General features: G+C 33.6%; 2 protein-coding genes across 4 annotated transcripts in view; both read left to right on the top strand.

Annotated features, from left to right (window-relative positions):
* LOC136970051 (calbindin-32-like) overlaps window positions 1-27,761 on the top strand; it is a 211,602-nt gene that overhangs the window by 157,224 nt on the left and 26,617 nt on the right. The gene's annotated exons all lie outside the window — the stretch shown is intronic.
* Window positions 1,563-23,556, top strand: LOC136970046 (uncharacterized). Of its 3 annotated transcripts, none has more exons than XM_067264412.1 (6): window positions 1,563-1,872; window positions 13,962-14,185; window positions 17,900-18,044; window positions 19,549-19,668; window positions 19,980-20,150; window positions 22,434-23,556. In XM_067264412.1, the coding sequence occupies exons 1-6, from the start codon at window positions 1,770-1,772 to the stop codon at window positions 22,571-22,573; spliced, it is 903 nt and encodes a 300-aa protein (XP_067120513.1). In that variant the 5' UTR covers window positions 1,563-1,769; the 3' UTR covers window positions 22,574-23,556. The 3 variants fall into 3 exon arrangements, with proteins under 3 accessions (XP_067120513.1, XP_067120512.1, XP_067120511.1); XM_067264411.1 differs by having other exon boundaries at window positions 22,399-23,556; XM_067264410.1 differs by having other exon boundaries at window positions 19,980-20,152; window positions 22,420-23,556.

Genomic DNA, 27,761 nt, shown 5'->3' with positions numbered 1-27,761 from the left:
GTTGACCAGGCGCGAACCCGCGACCAGTGTTCGGGGTTTTTATTCACTCGACAATGTGTAAAGTAGTGATACCGGTGGCTTTAGAACGTCAGTGGTTAGGAGGCACGAGTTACAAAAAAAAAAAAAAAAACAAGGCATCGTACATTACGCAAGGAGCTTCAAACTCTATGATTCAACGTAGGATCAGCACTGGTCATACTCGTGGCTAACTTGGCATCGATAACAAGGAATGGATTTTGGTCAGCGTACGACGACTTGCATGGGACAATGGATAAATATCGTTCATTAGTTTCTTTTATATTTGCAGAATAGGTTAGAAGTCACGAATTTTCTGTTGTTTGGGGTCCTCTCGGGGATTAGGAAAAGGGGGACACGTGCCCTGCGTACGAATGCCCCTGCTTGGATTTATTTAAAGCAGCCATTTATACGCAAAATATTACAAATTTGAAGTGGTAACACGGTTTTAAATGTCACAAAAACGCAAAGTATAAAGCGGCGGGAAAATTGTAGCAATCTAAATCATAACTACTTCCGTTTAATTCTTCTAATTATCATTATAAAATGGTACATATTTTGATATGTTAAATAGATTATATATAGAACCAAACTGTGGTCCTCTAGAGCGGCGGGTGTAGGCTACCTTTACCACTTGTGCATTGCCCACCATTGTTTTATGTTAAAATTTCAGTTTTATCGATACAGGATTTTTGCGAAGGTAGAAATGCAGCTCCGAATGAGGTGATTGGGACCTTATCGGAGCCGTAGACCGTGCAATAGGAGTAAAAAATTCAAAGGAACAAATGGTCCACACGTGATCCTTCGCGAGATATAGTCCCCGAAATCGGTCCATGTGGAATCTCGAAAACCCTCAAAAATGGAGTAAAATTTAAAAGTGAAAAATCAGGAACTATTTCTCAAAACAATGCTAAAAATCAACCGTTTTCATTTTAGTAGAGACGGTTAAAAGCTCACGAAACACAAGAAACTCCATTGCATCATTACAGGTGTTAGTTGGTGCTTTTATTGCAATCTCATCCAGTTTTGCAGTATTTTTTGTTTAGTTAGTTATGGCAACGCATCACTTGGGCGATCTGCCTAGGGGGTGCCTTCCGGGAAGTCTTTTTAAGGGAAACTGGCCCCTATTTAGGTGTTACAAACGTGAAGAAAATCTGGAAAACCACGTAGGTTCGGTGGTTTTTATCCACTCGACATCACACGTAGGCCATGGGTTCCTTTGATTATTTTATTCTTATGGACATGGTCTACTGCTCCGATAAGGTCATTCAGAGCTGTATTTGTATCCTTCTTGATATATTCCTTAAAATGTAGGCAAAACAGTATCCAAATAACTACAGTACTGTACTTTCGATCTTGTGGTACGGATTACCAAAAATTTTCTAACCGAATATTGTCTTTTCGTTAGAAAATTATTCCCGACGTTTAAATATAAATAAAAATAAATAAATAAATAAATAAATTTAAAAAAGAAGGAATAAAAAAATATATTTTTCCTGAGAATTGATCGAGGATGTAGGCAGGTGGCAGCGGTGGTGCTCTTTTTACGAATGAAACCATCAGATTAGAGGAAGGTCTCCTCGGGAGGAACGTTTGCCATGAAGATTTGGGATGAAAGAAAAGAGATCCCCGTTTCCGGCGTGCTTTCGTTTCGACTGTATTATGTTTTTTTCTCAAAATGACATTCATAAAAGCTCAGCATCGTCCATTTGCGGGGGGGATCATCGCCGAGTGTTGTAACGATCGATTCAAAGATGGCGAGTTTCCAAAGGGACCATTGGTTCTTGGTCGTCCTACGATGCCTCTTACTTTTCGGTTTAATTGGAAAGGAGGCGGCCGCCGAACGAAACAAATTTTGTGAGTTCTTAAAGTATATTTTGCAATTTAAATAACGTTTTCGGCTTTTTATTTCTTTTTAATTGCGAAATTTCCACATGAGCCACCCGGGTTTCGCCGGTTACTTAATTAAACTACGTTACGGATCGTTTTTTCTCGATTTTTACATGAAAATACGCTTGCTCTCACTCGAAGTTACTTAAATAAATAATATTAGCGCGATTAATTTAAAAATTGAGTAGGGGACACTTCGAGTATTGCGTCGGCAAAAACTTTCCCTTTTTGCCGACGTAATAATCCCCCCAATTACGTCGTCCAAGAAGTTAAAACCATTCACAGATATACGAATTATTTTGTGGTGCCTGGGAAGAAAAATAAACTTTGAGTGCAATCTTACGTCATCAGACTCCCCCCACCATCCCATCCTCGGAAATCTTCGGATCCAAACGAATTCTTCCCCCCGTAAGTTACTGACGTAATACTTGAGTATCCGACCCTATACGGAAAAGTATTGTAATTGCGAGGTTTTACTGTATAACACGTAACCGCGAGGAAAAGCCACCTTTACAGGAGCTAAAATCGTTTGAATTTAATATTTTTCCAATATGTTAAAAGCAATAATTAACTTTTATGTGCCTCTTAAGGAGAAGTAATAATAATGTTTTATTTATTTTTTTGGTTATAAAATTAAATTATAGCGTAAAAGTTTAATTATAAAATATAAAAATAATGCGGCAAATGTGAGATTGGTTTATGGTTTATGTATTTTTTCCCCCTTCTTACTCAGTTTGAATTGTTTGTTGTCTCGAAACCTTCCTTTTCTGTGCTTTTCTTTCCTCCTTTTCAATCGGTGACTGGTCCTTTCTTTGGGGCGAGGCACTCTTGGACCGATCCGTTGATTTATGAACGGAGATAAAGCCTCGGATCTTCCGACCCGTTTCGGAAGATCCTCCGTAACCTGGAGAATTGTTCATTTTGGCATCTTTCCCTTAGAACTAAAGAAGCAAAATTAAGTGATGGAGAGCACTTGGAAGAGCAAGGAAAGAAAGTGCAGAAAGGAAAGATTTCAAGATGTAACAAATAATAATCTATATATTTTAAAAATTACGTACCACTCAATGATTTGAATTTTTTTTTTCTAATGAAACAAACAGCCGGATTCTTATCGGGCTACTACGAGGCTAATTAATTAATTGGATGTTAAGCAATTTGGACTAGAGACGGACGGTTAAGCTTCCGTCTTATATTAAATTAAATCTATTTCTAATGTTGTGATATTCAAGAAGAGATCAGCCCAGAGTGGGAGTTGAACTTGTAACCCTTGTTTATAGTGCATATATTTCCAACTTTTCTTCCAAACGATTCTAAGTTTAGTTATTTCTAATTAATTTAACACAAGACAGCAACCTGTCTCTAATCCAAATTGCTTTAAATCTGATTAATTAGTAACGTAATCAGAATCTAGCTTTAATTTTTGATGAGTAACATTTATTTTTTTCTTTTATAAGTTATTGTAGATAAATACTATGAAATCTGTAGTACAGAAATAATAAAGCTTTTGTAAAGTTTGTGCAAATTTCAATATTGATATACTTATATAACGAAAAATTTCCATTATATAAGTATATCAATATTATATAATAGAAAAAAGATATTTTTTCTGTTATATAACATTATTATACATATTGATACACTTAAATTACATAAAGAAAAAGCATTTTTTTTCTATTATGTTAGTGTATCAATATATATAACATCATTGTTAGACATATTGATTTGTGTGTGTAATATTGATGCTAAAATTAAATATATAACACAGCAAGTGATGATGATGATTTAACAATTTTAATTAAATTAAATGTTTTGTGTTCACTAATAATTGACTGCATTTTAAACTACAGGTGCATCTATTAAGTTTGGCGAGTGAATTTGAAAAAATCTTTTGGCAGAACCGAGGCGTAACTAAGGAGGGCAAATGTGGGCACGTGTTCTAGATGCCGACCACGAGGGTGCCAAAATGAGCTCGTAGAACTAAAAGCTTGAAGAATTCTTTTTGTAATTAATGTCGAATCGGGTGCCGAGTATAAGGTTTGCCTCGGGCACCAAAACTATTTGGCATGGCTCTGTGGCCGAGTAGTTTTGGTCAAAGGCCCTGTTGCTCATTCCTCTTTGATCTATACAAATGTTTGCATTCTCTAGTAATTTACGTACGTCCTCGCAAAAGGATCTCTTTGGAATGCCGTTTAGTTTCCTCCGTATAGTCCCGGATTTCAAAAAATTGACTAAAATTGTCTCCATTTTGAAGCAAATTTTGATTTGGGGAACGGGAAGTAGTCAGTTGGACTCATTAGACTGTTGGGAGCTCCTGTTTACCAAATTAAAATTTGCTTTGAAAGGAAAACAACTTCAGTCAATTTCAGAAATACGAGAGGCTGTACAGACTGAATTAAACCGCATAAATAAATTACTAAGTACATAAAATGAAAGACAAATACCGAAAAATTATGCTACTTAACTATTGGTACAGATGTCTTATATTAATTCAGTACAGTGTTACCCGAATGAAGTAAAAGCAGAGAAAACTATATCTATAAAATAAGTGTAAAAGTGGCCATAATTAAAATTTTTCCATTCAGAGCACTCTGTAGCTGCTCCAAAGAACCCCTAGTAGAACTAGGGGTACTTTTGAACTAAATGTTTTTTTGCAAAATCATTTTCTACAGTCTGTGTACAAATTTTGCTGTCAATTTGCTTTTATTTAAAATAATAATAAATTATAAATATTTGTTTCAGTTTTAAATGGTTAATAACAATTCTCTTCAATTCTTTTTCTATACAATTTAAGAAAAAGTAAGTTCAATTTACAATGCAAATAGATTAGAACAGTAAATAAATACCTGTTTAATTACATTGTAAATGAAACTTGCATTTTCTTGAACTGTGTAGCAAAAATATGGAAAATTATTATTATTATTAACAATTATGCTACCCGGACCTCCGGTCCGATCCCATCTTCCAGTATATATAAGCTTACGTTACGACCGTCAACGGCCATTATTATTAATTACTAAAATGTAAAAAAAAATGGCCTGGAGAAGGCTTTAAGTCTGCAAGTTAATGTGCAGATATATTGTAGATTTAAAGATAAACTCTTCCAAATATATATATATATATATATGGATTATTAAAATGCTAATTATCAAAAGATGATCATTCATTTACCTAAGGTTACTCATGGGGAAGATATTATTTCCTTCAAGTACCATTTTGGCTTAAATCAGCTCCAGATGATATTACATGGCATAGCTAATGTCAAAGTTTCTATGAATGATGTTTTGCTATATTCATCTACTTAAGTGCAATTAAGAGAACTTATGAATGTTATACTCAGATGTATGTATAATGTAGGTTTGAGGGTCAGTCATGTCAAGCATATTTTGGAAGTAATAGTTAAGATTCAACATATTAACAACAGATGGACCGAAAACTGATTCAGATAGGATTATGGCTGTAGATCAAATCCAGGAACTGACAACAAAGAAATCCAATGTTTATTAGACATGGTAACATACCTTTCAAAGTTTATTTGTAATTTCTCATTATAAATTTGGTATAGGGACGGTTCGTAACATATAACAACATGTACAGGGTTAACGAGGCAGAGGGTAATTGTGTTGTTATATAACAGATGGGAAAATGCGGCTCTGAGAGCCGCACGTGGCTCTTTTTGAGTTACGTACGACTCTTGCCAAAAGTGTTAATTTCTATTTTTATTATTATTTTTACAATTTTATTTTTATAATTGTGTGAAAATATGTTTATTAAAAAAATTCAATATTTGTTTTATCTTATATTTATATTATATAATAAAATTGCGTACCTTACCTTACTATCTGCCACGACAGTACAGAACTGCGCCTCCCATGCATTTTGCAAAACCTACATTTTGGCTCCCACTGAACTCTTGCTTGCCCACCCGTTATATAATTTCTCATCATAAGGTCCCTTGTGATTGTTATATGCCAAAAAAGTAGAGGAGTGCTTTCTGGCATTCATGTCAGCATTAGTCACTTTCATGATAACTTGTTTTTATGTAATGAATTGGTACCTTGTCATTGGATGCCAACCTGAAAGCAGATTTTCAGTAAGGTAAATCTATTGTCTATGCCAGTAAAGCTCTTACTGAGGTACAAATGTACCTTCAGATAGAGAAAGCAGCAGTTGCAATATGGTTTTGGGTGTACAAAATTCCATAATTATATCTGTAGTAAAGAAGTTGCTACAGAAACTGATCATAGACCTTTACAAGCTTTATTAGTGAAAAAGGCATTGCCAATCCATCAAGCTAGATTACAACATATCTTCTCTGACATTGAAAAATATGCACTTTAAATAGTATCAAAAGATCTAACATATTATTGCTGGTACTTTAAGTAAAGACTGCAATTCCATATCTGATAGACACTTGAAGAGGAATTGGAATTTTGTATTATTGTTGGTTTTCTTATTTGACATTATCTGATAGACACTTGAAGAGGAATTGGAATTTTGTATTATTGTTGGTTTTCTTATTTGACATTATCTGAATTAAAAACAATCACAAATGAAGATAAAGTTGGCTACTGTGAAAGCTTGCTGATAAAGGATAGCTATTACTGAAACTGGAACTCTTAAGTGTTTATTTTTTTATGTATAGAGATGAATTATTTGTATATGATGACTTATTATTCAAAAACACACAAATTACTGTTTCAGAGAAACTGCATCAGAAGTATTTAGGTACCTTGGAATTCAATCTACACTTAGTTGTGTATGTGAAGTATGTGTGTGTGGTAATTTCAGCATAACATATCAAGCCCATAGATCTTGTGAGCAAATCGGTTAGATGAGAAGTGTGTCCAAACAACAAAGAAATTGCTTTGAAATTGTCAATAAGATGGAACTGATGTCTTTGCAGCACTTCTAAACCTATAAAGTATGCTTTTTTCTGCACCTTTAGGTACATCTGCTCAAAAATTGTTTAGCAAATAAACATGCATGACTAATCCTACTGCTAAGAGTTCATTCCAACTAGCTGTAATATTAAACATTTCAGAAGTCTTATAGAAGGCTCATGAGCTACTGAAACATTATACTGATCATACACCTCATCTATACATTTTAGTCAGCCAGCTTGTTTGTGTTCAACAACATTTTCTTTATTGTGAATCAGGTACAGTACCTTAAACCAGATCTCAAGAACACCAATTTGTTATAGCCTTTGCAGATGGACAGCAATTAAGATGAAATTAACACCATGTTCATCCTACAACAGTAGTTCTTCCTAATGAGCATATAATCATGAACAATTCACAAATTGAAGTTGTTCTGGATATACCACCGCCATTGAAAGATGGACTCAGAAATGTACTAAGTCATTATGCATCATGCCAAATCACTCAACAGGCTTATTTTGTAATGTTCTCCAAACAAGGATGTACTGATGTGATGCTCAATGTGCTAATTTTTCAAAATCAAAGCTGGCCCCTCGATTCTAGTAGTTTCATTTTCATCTCTGATGCTATTTGTTCAAATAGTTTTATTGTTAAATGTTGGTTTGTGTCAATTATAAGTCATTGCGTTCAAGACTGTAATAACCCTTGACCTGTGGGTTGCAGAGCTAAAATTCTCCAAATACAAGCCATGTAAATGTTATTACCCTAAGCCATGATGGTAGCCAGATATCCAGAAGCCTTGTCTGTGAGATTTTGTTTGTGAGATGATATTAAGTAAAATTCCCTAGTAATGTATTAGCACAATTACCACCTAGAACACATTGACTTTACTCTTGAAAGTTTAATAATTAGACAAGTTTCTTTTTCTCCTGTAAAATACATACTGGATGGCATATGTTTCCAAAACAATCCTGCATCTACATTTGAAAATTTGTTTTGCAGTGATGATGGATGGTCTCCTTCATTGATAATTTTTTTTGTAGATGAGAGGGAATATATGACAGTCATTTTGCTATCGGCTGACACTGCTCCTCCTATTATTTTGATGGCATTCATTGTGGTTCTAATCTTAAACTATCCAATCTTGCTTTTTCTGTAGTCTTTCCTCTACAGCTCCTCAAACATGCATCGGCATGGTGGAGAGATCACTCTAGTTTTCCATTCATTGTACCAGATATTTCTCATTTTTCTAACACAGAATGATATATCCTCATTACACTATTTATTTTATCACTATCAATGCAGGCTTCCTAACTATTTTTTAAAATATTTATTATTATAGTATGCTCTGTGGTAACTGACGTAACTGATATGTTCAGTTTATGTTTTTGTTGGAATCAACAATTGAAGTTGTTGATAAATATTGTATAACATTAATGCGTACATCATATTGTGTTTTAGTGATGTTTGTAAAATTTTTCCATTATGTAATAAAAGGTTATTGGCACTGTTAACCTCTGGGGAACCATTAGTGACAGTGACCTCGTTTTACTCTCCCCTTTCTAGCACTGACCTTCTGTTAGTCAAGTCTATGTAATTTTTTGTGTAATCTTTGTTCTTTTGAGATGCAACCAGTTCTTCACAATCTCCAACAAGCCTATCAAGTCTAATAATTTTCTTATTTGTATGCTTTTGTAACACAATACCTTTCATATTCTGAATGAGTGCATAATTAACAGACAGACTCATAATATTTTGGTGTCTCTCTTAGTACAAGCAATATCTGAGACTTGCATTCTATTTGTTCATACTTGATGTACTTTTCAAAAAATGTATCTGATTCTGGCATTCTACCAACTGTATTTGAAATGTAACTTAAAACCTTTCCCACACATTGCTTTGTTAAACAATACGGCTTGATTCTTACCAGGATGCAGTGAGGCTAATTAATTAACAAGATATCCTTTTCCACTAGAGGTGTACTGATTAATCATTCACTGATCATTAATCAAACTAATCACTCCTCTGATTAATCGTCAAGTGACAATTCTGCAACAATTGGAGTAATCAATAAATAATCATTGCACCGAAAAAACATAATTTAATAACTTTTAACATCTACTACTTTTTAAATTAAATTTAAAAAAGCAAATGAATGATATTCAAAGAACAATAACTATATATATATAAACATTACTAAGTCCAATGTATTATAAACTAAATGATTGCCATAATTAATCTTCCACACTATTCTAAAATTATTTAATAAATATTAAATTATTATAATTATTAATTTGATAAGAGATGATGCCTAATGTCTACCTTTAATACAAAATTACTCAAATAGGTAATTATTAATAGTAGTGAAAATTAGACCAATTAATTATAGGAACAATAACTATTAATAATTTTACAGAATGGACTTGAGCATTTTCCTGTTTTCTGGCTCCAGCATGTTTTTCCTTGGCTTATTATGCTTTTGCTATTAAAAAACCATTACAGATTACCAAGGTAGATCAGATGTACTTCCAGGCAAAGGAATTTAACTCAGGAAATATGTTGTTATTTTTATGCCACCATAGGTAAAGGTTTTTTGTATTTTCAATAATAGCAAACTTGGGTTAGAGTGAATTTGTGTTGTAGTATTTTCCAATATTTTTGTATCTATATAATGTGTTGCCACTTTGCGGCTTGTAGCAAGGACGTTTGAAACCGACGAGACGAAAATTACATCATCAATGCAGAATTAAAGAGCATGGCCATAGCTTGACAGTTCAGAAAATTTTGTTAGATTATGCTGGAGACAATATTGGTGTGGTTATCCTGTACCATAATGTACACTTTGGTATGTCCCATAAACATATCATGCTTATCAATGCAGTTTCTATGTCTGCACCTGTATGTTTCCCAGGAAAGGACATCGCTTTTAAAACAGATGTTTGGTGTTGGAAATCTTTATCAAACCAGTGTTCTGTTACCCACAGATGTTGACATTCCAAATGTCACTGATAAACAGAAAGTGTATGCCAGTGGTACATCCAGGGTGGTCGAGGGATCCTTGCTCCCTCCAGATAAAAAGGAAAATAAACAGTAGAAAATTTTCTAAAAATCTTTTCCTAATTAAATTTTTTATTTATATTCTGCGGTGTCTTCTATTTCTGTACTATTAATGAATTAGCAATTACATAAGGTGAAAATTTTATTGAATTTGCATTAAAAAGTTTTTTATTCATTCAACTTGGCATCCCCAAGAGTAAATACCGTGTGCACCACTGGTCTACACCCTCTAATATTTTCTGAATCTGGACTAAACTTGATGGTATATGTTTGGTATAATTGTTCTTGCAAAGTATTTTCTTGGTGGCACATAATGTTATGGCTGCAATGCCTCAATAGCATGCCCGAAGACTTCACTTCATCTTCTATAAACAAAAACAGTTTAAATCTACTGCCATTATCATCTCTCCTATACAATAATGAATATGCATTGTCTTAGATGATTTAAGTCCCAGTGCAGCTTTTTTTGCACGAATTTTGGCATGGTGTTTGGGTTTCCAATCTGTTCTTTTAATTGTCATTGATGCCTTTGATGGTTGAATTTCCAGAAAAATCTTACTGAACAGGAAGTACATCCTGTTAGATGGTTAATCGTGTGTATGGCATAAATGGCTCTTTTCCTTTGCTAGCAATATTATGTTAAATGGTCACTTTTCTCCTTGGACATAATTTACATTTCACTTTTTTAAAATCCTTTTTGTTTTCCATGTGGTATTTCTGTACTTCACTCCAAATTGTTTCATCAAAATTTGTCAAAAAAAAAAAAAAGATATGAAATGAAAATGGGCTGAGAAATATAAATTGGTCAAACCATTTATGAAAATACTGCTGAGATACAATGTTACATAGAAAAGAGAATGGTCAATAGTTACCTACATTTCTTTTATCTAGTATTTGATTGTATTCTATATTGTAGTCTGTCATGTGGTGGTATGCCTTGTATATTTTTTTCTTTATGTATGTTTCATTTTTATCTGCTTCTGTATTTTCGGTCTTGGAATAGCTTGTCTGTTCCTGTTTCTTTGTGTAACTACAAATCTGGGGTTGCTCTGTGCTTTATGCCTTTTCCTGCCCCCCCTTCGTCACGTGGTGGGTCCGACTCGGTGGAGAGGAGTTGTGTAAATCTGGGTGTGTAACCTAGGGTGGGAGATTTATAGGAGTGTGTGTTTTGGGGAGAAGTTAGAACGGAAGTGGAGAGAGAAGGAAGAATCAGTCGGGAGGATTGTGTGTTAAAGCTATTTGGTAGATTGGATTGTCGGGCTCCATACGTTCCCGTGTGTTTCCCTGGATGTATTATATGTTCCAAGGAAAACTGAAGGGTTATCTTGTTAATTTGGATAGTTGTCTTTGTCTAGTCCCTACTGGGATAAACGGATTTCCCCTTCTAAGCATCTGCTCTATCAAGCACGTTTGTTATCAATTTGTCCCATTGAAGATATCACTAAAGTTCACCGTGTTGACTCGTTCGTACTTTATATAATCTTGCAGCTCTTTTTTGTGTCTGATTGTGAAGGATTGGTCAGATGAGTTTTGAAGTGGCTTTAGGAAAGGACAAATGACTTTTGGTTGGGTGCTTGAGGAGAGAGGACCTTTCGGAAGAGAGACAAACAAGATTGGATGCGAGTTCTCTACCCGTTGTTGTCCAGAACTGTTCTCACAGTTTGTCTAAGTTGCCCTCTTCCATACCAGTTGAGTTTTGTACTATCTGTAAGTTTGGTAGTAATTATGAATTTTAGTATAAATTCATAGGATAAGCTTAATTATATTAATAAAATGGTTGTGTATGTTGGGTTTGAGTTTGTTACTCCTAGTTATTAATTTCAGTCCTAGACGAGTGGTTGAAGTGCATTATTGTTCTGTTGAAATCCCCAATGGTTGATATCCTGGGTGTTATGGAGTATTTTTTGTGATATCCTGAGTCTTATGGAGTATTTTTTGTATGTTTTGTTGTTTTTTTTAATAAACTACTTGTATTTTATTTACAAAGGTGTATTAATTTTTTCGTCCATGACCTGTTAGAACTAAACATCTTACAATAGCAAATTGTTGTGCCTGATGTATGTCTAACATCAATAAAATGGAAATGCGATCATCATCTGTCCATTGCTTTAGAGATTTAATCAAGAATTTCAAATACTTCCATTATATTTTAATTTATAATTTTGTTGTATCCTGCACATATTTTGGTTAAAGTTATACTTATATATGTATTAATTTATTCATAATATCATGTTTATTTAATTATTATTTGAGGCACTAATACCTTCTGTTTTTGATGATATTTGTGGCTAGTTTCATTAGAAACTGTTAGCTTGTGTTTTCAGTTTGAAATTTTTATGTAATGTAATGTATTGTGGTGTTATATATTGTTCAGTGTCTGATTTGATCTCTCAATTGGACACTGACAAGACCCATAAAATCAGACTGTTGGAAACATTTGTTATTGCAGCTATGTAGATTAGATGGTTATAGTATATGGTCACTCTAGTTATAGTATGGTCTTAGATGGTTATAGTATGGTCACTCTAGGATAGGAGGCAATCTGCCAGAGGCATCAAAAGAGTAGAGGAAGAGGAAATGTGCAGAAATTTTTAATTTAAGAATCCTGCATAGTAGACGAACATAGTTATTATTTAAATGCCTGTTGCATCACTTTTAAGTTTATTACATAGCCAATCATGCAGTTTTTCCTTAGCATATTGTATATCAATCAAGAAGGTTTACTAGAAAGCAATATGGAGAGAATGCTAACTAAACAAGAGACCCAAATCTCCTTCATTATGTGAATATAAAAATGTACTACTTCCTTTTTTTCTATTACAGTGCACTGTAATAAAAAGTGTCATGCGCCTTCTAGTATATTACATAAACCAATATGGATTGTGGTGTTTCAACTAACCAATTGTGATGGGGAAAAATAATAAAACAATCAAGACCATTTGGTTGTGATACTTGGGAAGGATAGAGGCTTTCGGCTGATGAATAACCAGTTCACACATGCCCGAAAAGGAGGCTCCCTGTCTGTGTTGTAAGTGGATCCTTCAAAAGTGAAGGAAGTATGGCATAGAAGGTCTGCCAGTTCCAAGATGTTAGTGGTAGTTGAAAGTGTTATCAATATTAATGATCAAAAAATCCCTTAGAAAAACAAAAACACTGCTTTATTCTGACTGATAAATATAACAATTGGAAATCATGTGGTGAAAAATGTGGACCTGAATTCCATGACTTTGAATAAGTTATTAGCATCCTACCCCTACACTGTTACTACTGTATAAGTGATAAGAATTATTTATTTGGATTTATCAGTGTGGATGGTGACTGTTGTTTGATCTCATCCAGGAATTGGATTGGCACAGGGAGTTCCAAAAAGCCACATCACAGTCAATTGTGGGATTGTGACCAAGAGTAAAGATTGTCTTCCACTGGTACAGTTTGTTATGTGGGTCATCCATCCCTTCTGTGAGTAGTTTCAAGTTGGGGATGATGCACTTTGGGTTAGTGTCCAGGTGAGGCCATAAAGGGCCCATAGATCCAACAAAGAATTGGAATATGTGGGAGCCACTAGCCAACAAATTGCCAGCCACTTCAAAGAGCATCGAACAGACATAAGTAAGAGCCTCAATTCCATTGTATTATCTTATGCCTTAGATCCTAATGTTGAGGTCCATTTTGACTGAGCCAGGATTCTTCATTGAACATTTAACAGAGCACAACTCTGATATATAGAGCTTATGGAGATGTACAAGGCGGCTTTGAGAAAAGTGGCCATCAACTTCAAAGATGACACTTTCCCAACAGCATTTTACTTAATCTTGATAGGATTAATTAATCACAGGATGCTAGAACCATTTCCACTAATCAGTGAGCAGCTACATATTTGAACCTGTGGTTCTAAAACCTGCAGTTCTATTTTCAAACATTAGACTGATGTCTATTCAAGATGGAAGAAAACACTTGCTGTTCTAAATTGTTCTTATTGATACTTACAAATGCTAGGCTTTAGCTGTTGGAAATATTTTAATTTCTTTTTATTTTTTATTAAGAAATTGATATCTGACTTGCTGAAGAGATTTTAATAAGTTACATATTATATTAATTTGAATCATTTTTGTTTTTCAGATCATGTATCAACATTGTGTGTGAGAGAGAGATACCATCCACTTTATAAGATGATCGATGGTGCTGTATTAACATCAGAGGGTGAGAACAACCTTGAATGTGTGATCACCTTTCAAACCGATTCCATCCTACAACGTTTTATGCTAAGGTTTGAAAGACTTGCTTTGGATTGTAATGATCACCTCTACATATTTGATGGAGCACATACATTAGGAAAACATGAGGTGGTATTTTAATTTCTAAACAGTTTATTGTGGTTTTAATTGAATTTTTAAAACTTTTTTTTTACAAAGAAGCAGCAAAATAGAGATAAAATTTGAATGAAAAATTAAGAATAATTATTAGCTTTCTGTACATTATATATTACTGTAGTGTAGAATTAAGGAATTGTTTTTTGTTTAAGTTCTAAATATTATTGTAATTGTGAAGTGATACACAGGTACAGGGTTTCCAAAAAAGGTTTAAGTAAAGCTCTTCAGCATTTTGGAGATGATATGGATGGATATAAAGGAAGCTATGTAGTGCTTATTGTAGAAAAGTGTTATTTTAAATATAAACTGAGGAAGAAATTTAAGAAAAATATCAACAAATGGGATAGTGAGACAGTGAAGATTGGTTGTCAAAAAAAGAAATTGTGGTTTAGACCGCATAGATCCTTGAATTAGGAATGTAGAGTTGAGATGTGAACTGCCGAAGGAAACATAAAATATCAAATATTTGGAGGTATTTTCACAAACAATGGAAATTTAGATTGTATATTACATTACCAAAAGAATACCCGCAATTCAAAGATTTTTTACTGACATATGCAGTCCATCGTGGGTACAAAAGGCATAGATGATGATGTACACTCCTGATACATTATCATCTATACCTACATTCTATACATCTATTTTATTTATTAACGTATGCTACTTCTCCAATATTAATATATAGATTAGAAATTGAACATTGACAAAGAGAGATGTTAGTAGAATATAAGTAATGGAAATATTAAGAATTGTAAAAGAAAATTAGAAGTGATAGAATAATGAAATAATAAGGAATAGCTTAAAGCTCTGTTTACATTGTCCACTATGAGTGAATGAAATGAACACTAACTGAAACAAAATATTGTCCACATCGTATATATGAAACAAACTAAGTTAGGACGTAATTAGTTAACAAGGTTTCAAATGCAAGTTGTAAAAAGTCGGACGATCGAACAAACCAAAGTTCTGCAAAAATTGAGATATTCTCGACTCCTAACAAATTGGTCAAATGCTCGCCAAAGGGGGACAAACTGGTAGTTCATATCCACTTTGTAGCAATTTATATGTCAATGTGAACCTACCTTTAAAAGTTATCAATGTAATGGATGGAATGAGAAGCATATCTGGAAAGGTTTGGGCATATGAAGCAAATAGTCTTTAAAAGAATATTGAAGATTTCTATGAATAAAAAATAAAAGGCAACATATCTAGGGAGAGAGATGAAGAGATCAGATTAAAGAAGACTTGGATAGAATAAAAAGACAGGAAGTTTGTGGGAATACAGAAAAGATGGAAGGTTTTTGATTAACCTGATTTGACAAAATGTTGTGGTGTACAGGATGGATGAACAATAAATACGAGATTTATTTACACAAAAATGATATTTTATTAACAGTTTGCGCAGCTCTATGTACACTCGATTCTTTCGGATCCCAACTAGGCAATTCCAATGTACAGAAAATTGGTACGTTGTATCTTTGTGATAACAAAGGATGGTAACACGTGTTCGCGACAATGACCTCTCTTTGTTTAGGTAATTTCCCGAAATATTACAACTAACTTAACCTATCTTAAACTAACTTACTAACTAGAAAACAAAGAGGAAAGGAAAAGAGAAGAGGTAAGAAGAAGAAAAGATTTGGCAAGGTACCTGGGTCTTCCGTAGATCATCACTCTTCTAAAACGGGGAATTGCGCTCGATTCACTTTCAACTGTCCTCTCTATATCTCTGAACTTGATGATCCTGAAGATCAGAATTCCTTCGATTCTTTGTCGTCAGTCTGTATCGTTTGTCTTCTTGCAGACAACTTAAGGTCCCTCTGTCCTGCTAATCGGCGATCTTGACCTTCTTTCACCATCTGCCTCTCTCGAACGCTAGCACAAGAATGACCTACACCACTCCCTGACTTGCCTCAGGGTCTTTCGTTTTTACACCCTTGTTTCCGGTGTTATTCCTCGAAGTTGCGCCCCCCACCAGTGGAAAGAAAAGACCGTTAGGAAATTCAAAGAAAAGATATAGAACATAAGATTAAGGAAACTTAATATTAGGCTTATGCTACATATATATATATATATATACACACAACAATATGGCATATCGCCACAATGTTAGAAAAAGATTTGATGATGATGATGATGATGATGATGATGATGATACTATATATATTATATTAAACATGAGTATATATTTAAAGTATGGTACATTTTGTAGTGGTCTGTTATATGGAAGCACAAATTGCCTGATGTCAGATTCTGTCATACTTGGCTTCCATACCTGTATGTTTGTATTGTTTTCTAATTGGAATTAAACCATTAAAGTCTTTTCTGTCAATTTCATAACAATTACATATTTATAAAAATAAATGTAATAGTTATTATGAGATATGCTTTAATGGGGTGTAGTTATAATTTAGTTGTGGAGTTAGTTGAAATATAGTAAGACCTCGCTTAATGGTGCCTCGCTTAACACTGATTCGATATAATGCGGTCTGCTCAAAGCCTAAAAAATAGCTCAAAATTTACTCCAATTTAAATTATTGCAGCATTTCATTGATTCATATATAATATGATTATTTACAAACACGAACCAATCAGAAAAAGGTGGCATAAAGGTGTACTTTCTTTAAATCTATGTTTGTTTGGTGCAATTTTGGAAAAAATATAACATCGTGGATGCCATAGGCAATATCTGCTTTGCTTGGCAAGAATTAACTGATAAATGTACAAACGAAGTGTGGAAGAAGTTATGGCTGAAGGTATCCACGAATTCTCAACGAGAAGAGCCTATCGCTGTATCGATTAGGTTGACTTTGGTCAACCTAATCGACACAGCAAGATTAGGAGATGTAGATGAGCAGGATATTGAGGAGTTACTGCAGGTTTCTGGTGAGAGCCTTACCAATGACAACCTTCAAGAACTGGCAGAACAAGGAATTCATGTAGAACTGGAAAACAGAGATTCTGAAAATGAAAAACCCAAAAATTTCTTTAAAGATTTCCTTAGTAAAAGTTTGGTAACAATAACTGAAATCATTGATCAAATTGTAGCAAATGATCCAGATTTTGAAAGGAGTGCAAAAGTAAAACGAGGCATTTTGGATACAATCTTCTGCTACCGACATTTGCTTAAGGAAAGAAAAAAGCGACAAATGAAACTTCACAACTTTATTGCAAAAAAACAAGAATTTCAGAAAAGTCAGGACCTTCGTCACAAAAAAATGAACTTTACATTTCTGTGTAAATATGTTTGTGTGTTATTTAACATATATTATTATACAAATGAATAAAAAATAACTTAAAATTAAAGTAAAATTTGTTTATTTTTGGTTGCATGTTCCCCTATCCCTATTTACTCTATGTTAAAATGACCTCATTTAACATTGTTTAATTTAGTGCTTTGTCGTTTAGGAACACATCCCCTGCGTTAAGCAGAGTCTTACTGTATAGAGTAATAATGAAAGAAGTCTATAATTGTAAAAAAGTATACCAAAAAATCTTAACAATTTATCAAGTCTCATGCATTATTCTAAAGAAAACTTTTTGTTGCAAGTGACAAGTTTGCATGGAATCTTAACAAAATTACAATTTTATCGTGACACTGTATAATAATAGTTTTACTGAAAGTGATGATAACTTTTTATATGTAGTTTTTAAATTAACATTTCAATATCGAAATTTTCTTTTTAGGTTGATTTATCTTGCCGGAGTACCAGAGCAAATGTAGGGACCATTTTTACTCTCAGTAGCTTTGTTACACTTAAATATGAGACAGATAGCTGGAGTCCTGCTGGAAATGGATTCAAGTTAATTATCACTGCCGTTAGAAATTCACGTAAGTTTATATATGTTTTTAAGGTTTAGATCGGTGATTCTTAACTTTTCTGAGGCTGCAGAACGTCATTCGTATACGGCGGAGTCCCATACAGTGTTCCGCTTTATAGGAAATCACATTATCGACACATCATCTGACGATTTTATGCAAGTTTAAACTTAGGCCTAGAAGTTGGAGAAGAAAATTTATGTTTGAATGACAAAATTAGAATTTTGTATGAGTACTAGTTGCAATTATTTTGTTGCATTATACGAATTTACAATATGGAGGAGCACGTTACACGGGAGTTCAATGTACTTTCTATGATATGGAAGAATTAGCATCAATATATTCAAAGATTGATAAGCAGTTCTATGTTTACTATTCTCATGAAACGATAAAGCAATAAACTTTATTGTATTGAACAAAATAGTAAACATAGAATTGTCTATGAATAAAGTACATTGAAATAAATTTATGAAAACTTAAAATCTTTCTTTTTCTTGTGGAACACTTGGGGCAAGTTTACAGAACATGGGTTGAGAACCACTGGTTTAGACGAAGTAGGAATATTTGGTTTCAAGTTGCATAGAAGTAAACATTATTTTTTTCTTTACTGGGCTGCAATTTGAAAAAATTATAGACCTATAAATTTCCACTGTTATCCATCCATTGTCTGTCTTTCCTTAATCTTGAGAATGGAGTTAGATAGATGAAAGATGAGACCAGGTATGGAAACCTCAGGGGCAGGAGGCCCCTGTTAACTATATATGTACTTCCAATGCAAACCAGAAGTCATGTTATTTCAATTAAAAAATTTTCCCCCAAAAGTTGTTACATATTCAACTGCATGACTCTATTGTTAAAAGAAAAGTACAGGTACTCCTCACTTTACGACCGAGTTCTGTTCTGACGACTACGTCATAAAGCGAATTGGTCGATAAGCGAGGAACTTGCGCCAGGAATATAGGATCATCGTAAAATTAAACAAATTATGCAACAAACTTCAAATTTATTCATAAAAAGACTATTATAGTACACTATTAGCCTATTATAGTACTATAATACTATTATAGTAAGCGCAAGCCTATTATAGTATGCTTAGTGTGCATGTCACCATTCGCCACTGACCGACACTCAAGCCAAGAAAGGGGATTCCCGGAATTGCAGGTCGAAACTCGATTGGTCGTAAGTGCGAGTGGTGGTTAAGCAGATAGGTTGTAAAGTGAGGAGTACCTGTATGGTTTACAGGGGCAAGACACTATTAATTTGAGGTGGAGAGCATTTTTAAAAAAATATATGATTAAAAATTGCAGCCCGGCATTGTGACAATGTCACAATAATTTTGATATTAGAAATATGTAGCATTTTAAAAAATTATAATGAAATAGCATAATGGTTTTTTTCCCATGGGATATTCAAGTTAAATAAAAAAAAAAAAAGAAACAAAATAATGTTTTTAACTGCTTACATTTAAAATAAATGACTACTTTGCTATCTATATCTTAAATTTAAATATTTTTAGAATTTGGATGTCGAGATTTTCACTGCCTCAACACTTTTTGCATATCACAAGACTTAACGTGTGATAGAGTTAACCATTGTGGAGATAATAGTGATGAAACAAGTTTTGCATATTGTGTTGGTAAGACTTATTTTATCATAAAATCATGTTGATAAATTTTCTAATTAATAGAATAATTTAATTTTAAAAGTAGAATCTGCTTATAGTTGCCATCTTTAATAAAATAAAGTAATTTATGACATAAGCATAATTCTTTAAAGTTAGTAAAATACAAAAGAAGGAAGTGATTTAATTTTAATAAAGAATACAAATCAATTTTCTCAAAAATTTACTGTTTGTATATCAGAAAATTAGTATTGATTTATGTCAAGAAATAAGTAAGACATTATTATAATGTTAATTAGAGTTTTTTCTTGTATTTTAAATGTCAGACGACACAAATGGTGGCCAAATTCTTGGACTCGGGGTAAGTGTATTTGTTGCTGTTGTCATGAGCATATTCATTGTGTGCTGTGTATGCGTAATTGGCACAGCTGTCTGTTTATGTCGAAGAGAACCGCTTCAGCCTCGTCATCCACCGACAGGACACGTCACATACCCTAGTAAGTGTGTAATGCTGATAATTAGTATAATTCTTAAACATCTGATCGCATAATTGGATTTTTGAATTAATTTGATTATTGATATTATAAAGCCATACATCATTTCACGAACACCCATGTGCATGAATTCAATTTGTCAGTTCTTAAAAACCAGCTGCTGTCAAGTATAAAAAGGATTTGCTTAGCAACCATATATTGGGGTTCACAATATCTAATCAGATTCAACTTCAAATTAACTTTCATGAGACATAAAAACCAAATATTTTCTATGTATTTCTTTTAATAATTATAACTGAACATCTGTGGAAAGCACAATAATCAGTATTACAACTACTGTGCAGGTGAATGGTTACCATGTGAAAGGGAGGGCAAAGAAAAGGTCAGAGTAATAATAAGTTTATGTACAAAAGAATATATATACAAAATTTACAAAGTTGTCCACTAGATCCCATGTATAGACATCTAGAAACCAGACGGGTTCACCTGTACAATGAGTTGAGTACAAGTCTGTTGTTTTAACTCACACTTGAGTCTCTCCCGAAACTACCTCTCTACAAATGTCCACTACCAGTAATTGCTTAAATTTAACATAAAGTCCCTTTTGTCCAGAGAGTATTCCAGCCGATGAGAACAGATTTCTTTCATTTCAAGTCCGATAACACAATTCCGTGTAGATATCGCTCCTACTGCCCCACGCGGTCACTTTGAACACTGTAACACACACAAAAAAACATAGACACTTTTTGTTGACTTAGGCAACCTCTCACCAGCTAGCCAAGAAAAGAAAAGGTACTGTTGCCAATCCACGTCACCTTAAATACCGTTCCTCTCTCCTAACAGGTTGCCAACCCCCCATACAACACAAAATAAAAATTATTGTATATAGCCCAAAAATCTGCAACAGCACACATCACAATATCCAACAACTTTATGATTGTTGGATATTGTGATGTTAGGAAGTGATGTAGATGAGTTAAAAAGATTTGAAAGATACTTGGGATATAATTGTTAAAAAAATTCCAGTAAAGTATACTTGATTATACAGTGTGCCCAAAAAGTTATTTACACTGAGAATTTGCAATGACGTTAAAGTTATACATGTGGCATTGCAAACTGTACATTGTGCAGTTACACTTTGTGATAGCTGGAGTTACTGTGTGAAGATTCGTGACGAGGTGTAATGGTTTCCGCAAACAGACCGACACAAAATAATAATCAAAACACGTTACTTTTAACAAAGGTACGATTTTATTCTCGCCAGAAAGAACAGAAACTGGTTCTTTATGGATCCCGACTTTACAAAAAAAATCCTTTTACAGTCATTCAGTCTTTAAGCTTAACGAAAGGGCGCGCTCAAAACGGAACCCGACAAATTATACGCGTGCAGATCTTAAAACTAAAACTTATTCTACTTATAACTAAGGGGAAGAACAAAGGTATACATGTAGAGATAGAAATAGATGAAGATTGAAATACTTTGGTGGGATACCGCTCTTGAGTCCTGTTTGATTTTTATAGGCTTCCCGTGTTCTTGGTGAATCTCTCACTCTCCCGTCGTATCCATTTCTTTTCTTCTGCTCTTAACTTATATGCCCCGGTCGAGATCGCTTCCTCTTCACAGCTTCTCTCCTCGCAGTCCAGTCCAAAAGTGATTCACTTTCTCCTGTCGAGACCCTCGGTGTCGTCCCTTCTATTGTTCTATTCGTTGTCTCTTTCTTCGAAACGATAATCCCACCCAAAGGGTAAAGAGGAGTGGTGGGGAAAGTAAAAGAGGATAGATAAGACAAACGAAACAAAGAAATTGCTAACACTAACTTATATTACATATTAAAAAAATATAAAATATGCGAATAATATGGCCGACGGCCATAACTGCTTGCTCACAGGCACTCTGGTTTTTCGACTATAGTTTTTGGAAGACTTCTTTGTTAACTGCATAATCACCCATGGAATCCAGTCCAAAATCCGGAGGACTTCACTCCTCCGGATTTTGGGACCACTGTGGACATTTCTGGCATTTTCTCTAGGAAAAAGTACAATATTATACATAAAACTTCATTTTTATTAGAACTTAAACCTTTTCCATCACACAGTAACTTTTTGTACACCCCATGTATATCATGTAAGAATTTACAGTGTTTTATATTTTTATAAAATTTAATCTCTTTAAATTTTCATAACTGTTTGTCATTATAATTTAATTTCAATCGATTAAAAATCATTCAGTTAAACTGTTTCCAATATCTAGCTTCTGTCTATTCCCTTATGTCCCGCACCTCACAGCCGATTCCAGGTTCCGCAAGTCACCCGAGCCATTGGAAGAGGAACGACACCCATACCTGGAAAACACATGCCTATATCTCCGAGGCGTCGTACTCGGATACAGTGTTCTCGAAGAAAACGTCTTCTGTCCTCCAAAATGAGATCTAGTCAATGCCGGTCTGCAAGACAACTACCACAGCCACCACGCACAGAATGGCTGGTTTAATATAATTGGCTTTTGTAGTTATTAATTGCTTAATATACTATATCCTGTTGATTAGTAATAAGAATAATTTATTTTATAAATGAATTTTATAGTTTTTAATTTTCCAGAATATCATCGTGTCGAACGAAATATTTCATATTCACATAGATGCTTTTCGTGAAATTTGCATATACTGCATTTAGTTATTAAATGATATATATATAAGAAAAGAAAAACAACTGTTGAGATATTGCTCTTGAATGTTGTTTAAATAGACTCTTGTGATAATCCAGGTGATAACCCTATGCACCGTATGGTTTTCATATTTTATATTTTACTGTAGAAATATTCTTCTAGAAACGGACTGGAAAAAATATATATATACAGTCATTACACTAATTTATATGTTAATATAAATGAAAATATGTTGTTATAATTATATATATTATGAAATACAGTCGATATATTCTATCTTTTTAAAGGTATGGTTGTCTCTAAATTCATATCACTGCCATTCTTGTTGCCACATAATATATATTATAAATACATGATTTGCCAAAAGGGTAAATTATTGGCAAATTAAAATATTTTGAAAAGTACAATGTTGCAGTTTTGACATCAAAATCTATGTTTATTTTTTTATTTGTAATGCATTTCTATTACCGAAAAAATGTATTCGTATACATAAACTATATCGTACGTTTTTTATTTAGCCCCGCACACGAAATTTGACTCGTCGCTCTCAGAGATTTAGCGAGTTTGAGTTCTCAAAAATAAATACCGAAATCGTTAAATTTCGGAGTACCTAATTGTGAAATTTCATACTAATATATGATATTGATGAAATTCAGAAACGAACTATTCTTGTACGGTTACGTACGTCACAATACTTAATCCAAAATAATCGGTATCGATAATTTCCTTATAAATTTTGAATTATTTTGGTGTAAAACAGTCCTGTGTACATGTTTAGAAAGTTTGGATTGCTTTACTGATTTGAAATGTTTAAATATTAACATACAATGAATAAATCTCAATTGGCATAGAATATTTTTATTATGTACTTCAGACATTCTGTTAAATGCTGGATTATTTTGGGCCCGAGTAATTCTAATTTATCTGCATGGTAAACAGAAATTACGGATTTGAGTTTAGCTCTGGGTCACTCTTTTCTTTTGGAATATTCTAATTTAATTCAAAAGTTGATGATAATAGTACAAAATGGCAGTCTTACTACATATCTTTACACCAAATTACTTTGTATCGGTAATTGTTAGCCACGACACGGGCCAAAATGATACAGCGTTTAGAGATTTGTTCATCGTAGCATTCCAATTATAATTTTTTTGTAAATTTGACTGAAATTTGTTAATTGACTACTATGTTATTTGGACAATATCTTTTCGTGTTAATACTTAAGTATTTGTTCTAAAAATAATACAGTTTACTTGTTAATTATAATTATTTCTGTGGCTTGGAAGAATAATGGCCAGTGCACTTGACAACTGATCTTTATTCTTATTCTTCCAAGCCTTAGATTTAACTTAACCGTCGGAAAAGAGACTTCTTAAGTTAAACTTCTCTTAATTATAAAGCGAAGGATCACTTAAAAAGTCCAGTAAGTTATTAAGAATCGATGTTTTCAGCCAAATTATATGGCCATTACCTGCTTCTAGAGTGCAACAAATTTAAAAACATATAAGCTCTTGTTGCAATGGAACAAATAAACCCCAAAGACAGACAAGAGCATTTTGATTTTTTCTAACTAATTGTTGGATTTGTAAAGGATTTTTTGCTCTATGACAGTCTATTTATCCAATTTAGAAATCCTTGTTTAAATTTATAAAACAATTATAAAGCTTTGGTAAAAGGGAAAAAATTGGCTTGTTTTTAAAATTACAAAAACAAAAAAATTAGTTTTAAAGTTGGCCAAAACGAATCATTAAACCGATTTGGGAGTAATAATTGTAACAGAATATAGTTTAATTGATACAAAACTATAAATTTGGACGTAAAGACGATTGACGAATTTCCCTTATCGATGAATGATTTATATTTTCTGATTTCTTCTATAGAAAAAAAAGGAGTTATAGGAATAATAAATCAATTTAATTTCATTTTTTATAACTTGATATAAAATTTTTTAAAAATATTAATTCAATAAATATAAATAAATAATAGATTTTTAAAATTTTCCGGACATAATCTGCGTAGAAACGAATTCAAACAGAACTTTTAATTTGGATGACTATTCCTGTAATTGTTTACATTTATTCTGAACAAATCATTGCTTTTTAAAATTCATTTTGTTTCCTCCCTCGTCTCTTTTGTGATTTAAGAAAAAGACAAATTTCTACAATCAGTAAATTCTTGCTTTATTGTAGAGTTAAACTGAAATTTAATGAATTCTCATACTTTCAAGATGAGCCGGGAGGCTTAAAAATATCATAATTACCATATGTAGCTTGTGAACTGTGCTAAAAACTTCAATAGTATGGATTAGGCCATTACATGACAAAGCTCCAAAAACCATTCTACTTTCTTGTTACGCCGAAATGTCGTCGTCGGAGTCTTCTCCCCGTCTATACGGAATGTCTGTCCAAGCGACAGATCCAGAAAGTGTGATTTAATTGTGATATTGTATTAATACAAAGATTTGAGATGACACTGCGGGACAACCAAATTCAAAAATCATACTGGGGAGTTTTGCAATCTTTGTATGAAATTGAGTTAATTTTTATTTTAGTATTAATTCTCTTTATCCAAATTTTATAATAAATCAAGCTGTTCTGCAGTAAATTAGTTTTGACTTTGATTTTTAGACAGTAATAGCGCGAATCAGAATTATGGTTAAGCACAAATAAATGGACAAATCATTATATGACATATTTATTGCCTATTACAGTATTATTCGACACTTGTTATATCTTGTCTTTGGCAAGTGCGACTGACAATTTGAACCCAAAAACATTTTTTAATACGCCAGTTTTGGCTGCTGTAAGTTGGGATTCAAATGTATTTTATAATTCTAGATTTTAAACGTTAACTGTACCGCTTACGTCCTTATAGGTTGCATCATTTCATTGCCTGTATGCCAAGGAAGTATGTGACTATACGAACTTGTACAGATTATACAACAAATCTCTTTGTTTCAGTGTAAGGATTATGCGACAATAAACATTTTTTGCCAATGAAAATTGCACTGCATTATAGCTATGGTATTTGGAACTCATTGGATTTTAACTTAGCTCTCCAATAAAGCAGGAATACACCAATTTTTATGTATTCAGTTTGATGTAAATTTAATTTGTCGATTATTTCAAGTTGCAATTTACATCCAAACTGGTCAATGTCGTAACTTTACATAATTTTTAACTCTAAGAGTCTTTCTTACATTAAATATTTTGTTTTTCAAATGTTTTGAATGGTTGAAATGTCATCCTGTTGGACATTGGAGTGAAATTTGTAAGGAATTATATGCACAAAATCAGATCTTTAGTCGCTCAAATTAAAATATATTTATTACATTAAGTACAAAAATATTTAACTTAGAAATTTCACATTACCACAGTGAACATTTTATTGCTACAAATTGTATAGGATGTAATTATATCAATGTATTGAATCGAAAGCAAGTCCACCTATGTAATATCAAATAAACTAATGACGATTATACATCGTCATCATTAATTTATTTAACACTGTATAGAGGAACATAAATGCTTTTTTCAAATAAAAATTTTAACTTAATTTATAAATCATTTTAATCAAACAATAGTTAACTAATAATAATGAGAATTGTTAAATTGATATGAAATATACTGTTACATATATTCATTCCAACATATCTAGGGATTTTAGCTAAATGAACTGCCGTAGTTTACCAATTAAAATGAATGCAATACCCTTCAGTGACGAGTACAACTTTGTAGACAAATGTTTTTGATCCAGAAATGGCCCATTAATAATTAGCCATATTGAAAATGTTTGTGACCTATGCAGTGGCGTAGCTACGGTTCTCCGGGCTCGGTGAGGAACCAGATTTGTGGAACCAGATTTGTTGTTGTGATTTTGGGGCCCCCGTGGGCCTATTGCTTTTCAGGGGCCCAGTGCAGACCGCACCTATCACACCCCCCTAGCTACGCCACTGGATTTATGAATGTTATAACAGTATATTCATTCCAACATATCTAGGGATTTTAGCTAAATGAACTGCCGTAGTTTACCAATTAAAATGAATGCAATACCCTTCAGTGACTAGTACAACTTTGTAGACAAATATTTTTGATCCAGAAATGGCCCATTAATAATTAGCCATATTGAAAATGTTTGTGACCTATGCAGTGGCGTAGCTACGGTTCTCCGGGCTCGGTGAGGAACCAGATTTGTGGAACCAGATTTGTTGTTGTGATTTTGGGGCCCCCGTGGGCCTATTGCTTTTCAGGGGCCCAGTGCAGACCGCACCTATCGCACCCCCCTAGCTACGCCACTGGATTTATGAATGTTATAACAGTATATTCATTCCAACATATCTAGGGATTTTAGCTAAATGAACTGCCGTAGTTTACCAATTAAAATGAATGCAATACCCTTCAGTGACTAGTACAACTTTGTAGACAAATATTTTTGATCCAGAAATGGCCCATTAATAATTAGCCATATTGAAAATGTTTGTGACCTATGCAGTGGCGTAGCTACGGTTCTCCGGGCTCGGTGAGGAACCAGATTTGTGGAACCAGATTTGTTGTTGTGATTTTGGGGCCCCCGTGGGCCTATTGCTTTTCAGGGGCCCAGTGCGGACCGCACCTATCACACCCCCCTAGCTACGCCACTGGATTTATGAATGTTATAACAGTATATTCATTCCAACATATCTAGGGATTTTAGCTAAATGAACTGCCGTAGTTTACCAATTAAAATGAATGCAATACCCTTCAGTGACTAGTACAACTTTGTAGACAAATGTTTTTGATCCAGAAATGGCCCATTAATAATTAGCCATATTGAAAATGTTTGTGACCTATGTAGTGGCGTAGCTACGGTTCTCCGGGCTGGGTGAGGAACCAGATTTGTGGAACCAGATTTGTTATTGTGATTTTGGGGCCCCCGTGGGCCTATTGCTTTTCCAGGGGCCCGGTGCGGAC

Source organism: Centruroides vittatus, unplaced genomic scaffold (genome assembly GCF_030686945.1).
Source record: "Centruroides vittatus isolate TY-2023 unplaced genomic scaffold, ASM3068694v2 contig_1891, whole genome shotgun sequence".
NCBI lineage: Eukaryota > Metazoa > Arthropoda > Arachnida > Scorpiones > Buthidae > Centruroides > Centruroides vittatus.
This window is presented reverse-complemented; position numbering and strand designations above follow the sequence as displayed.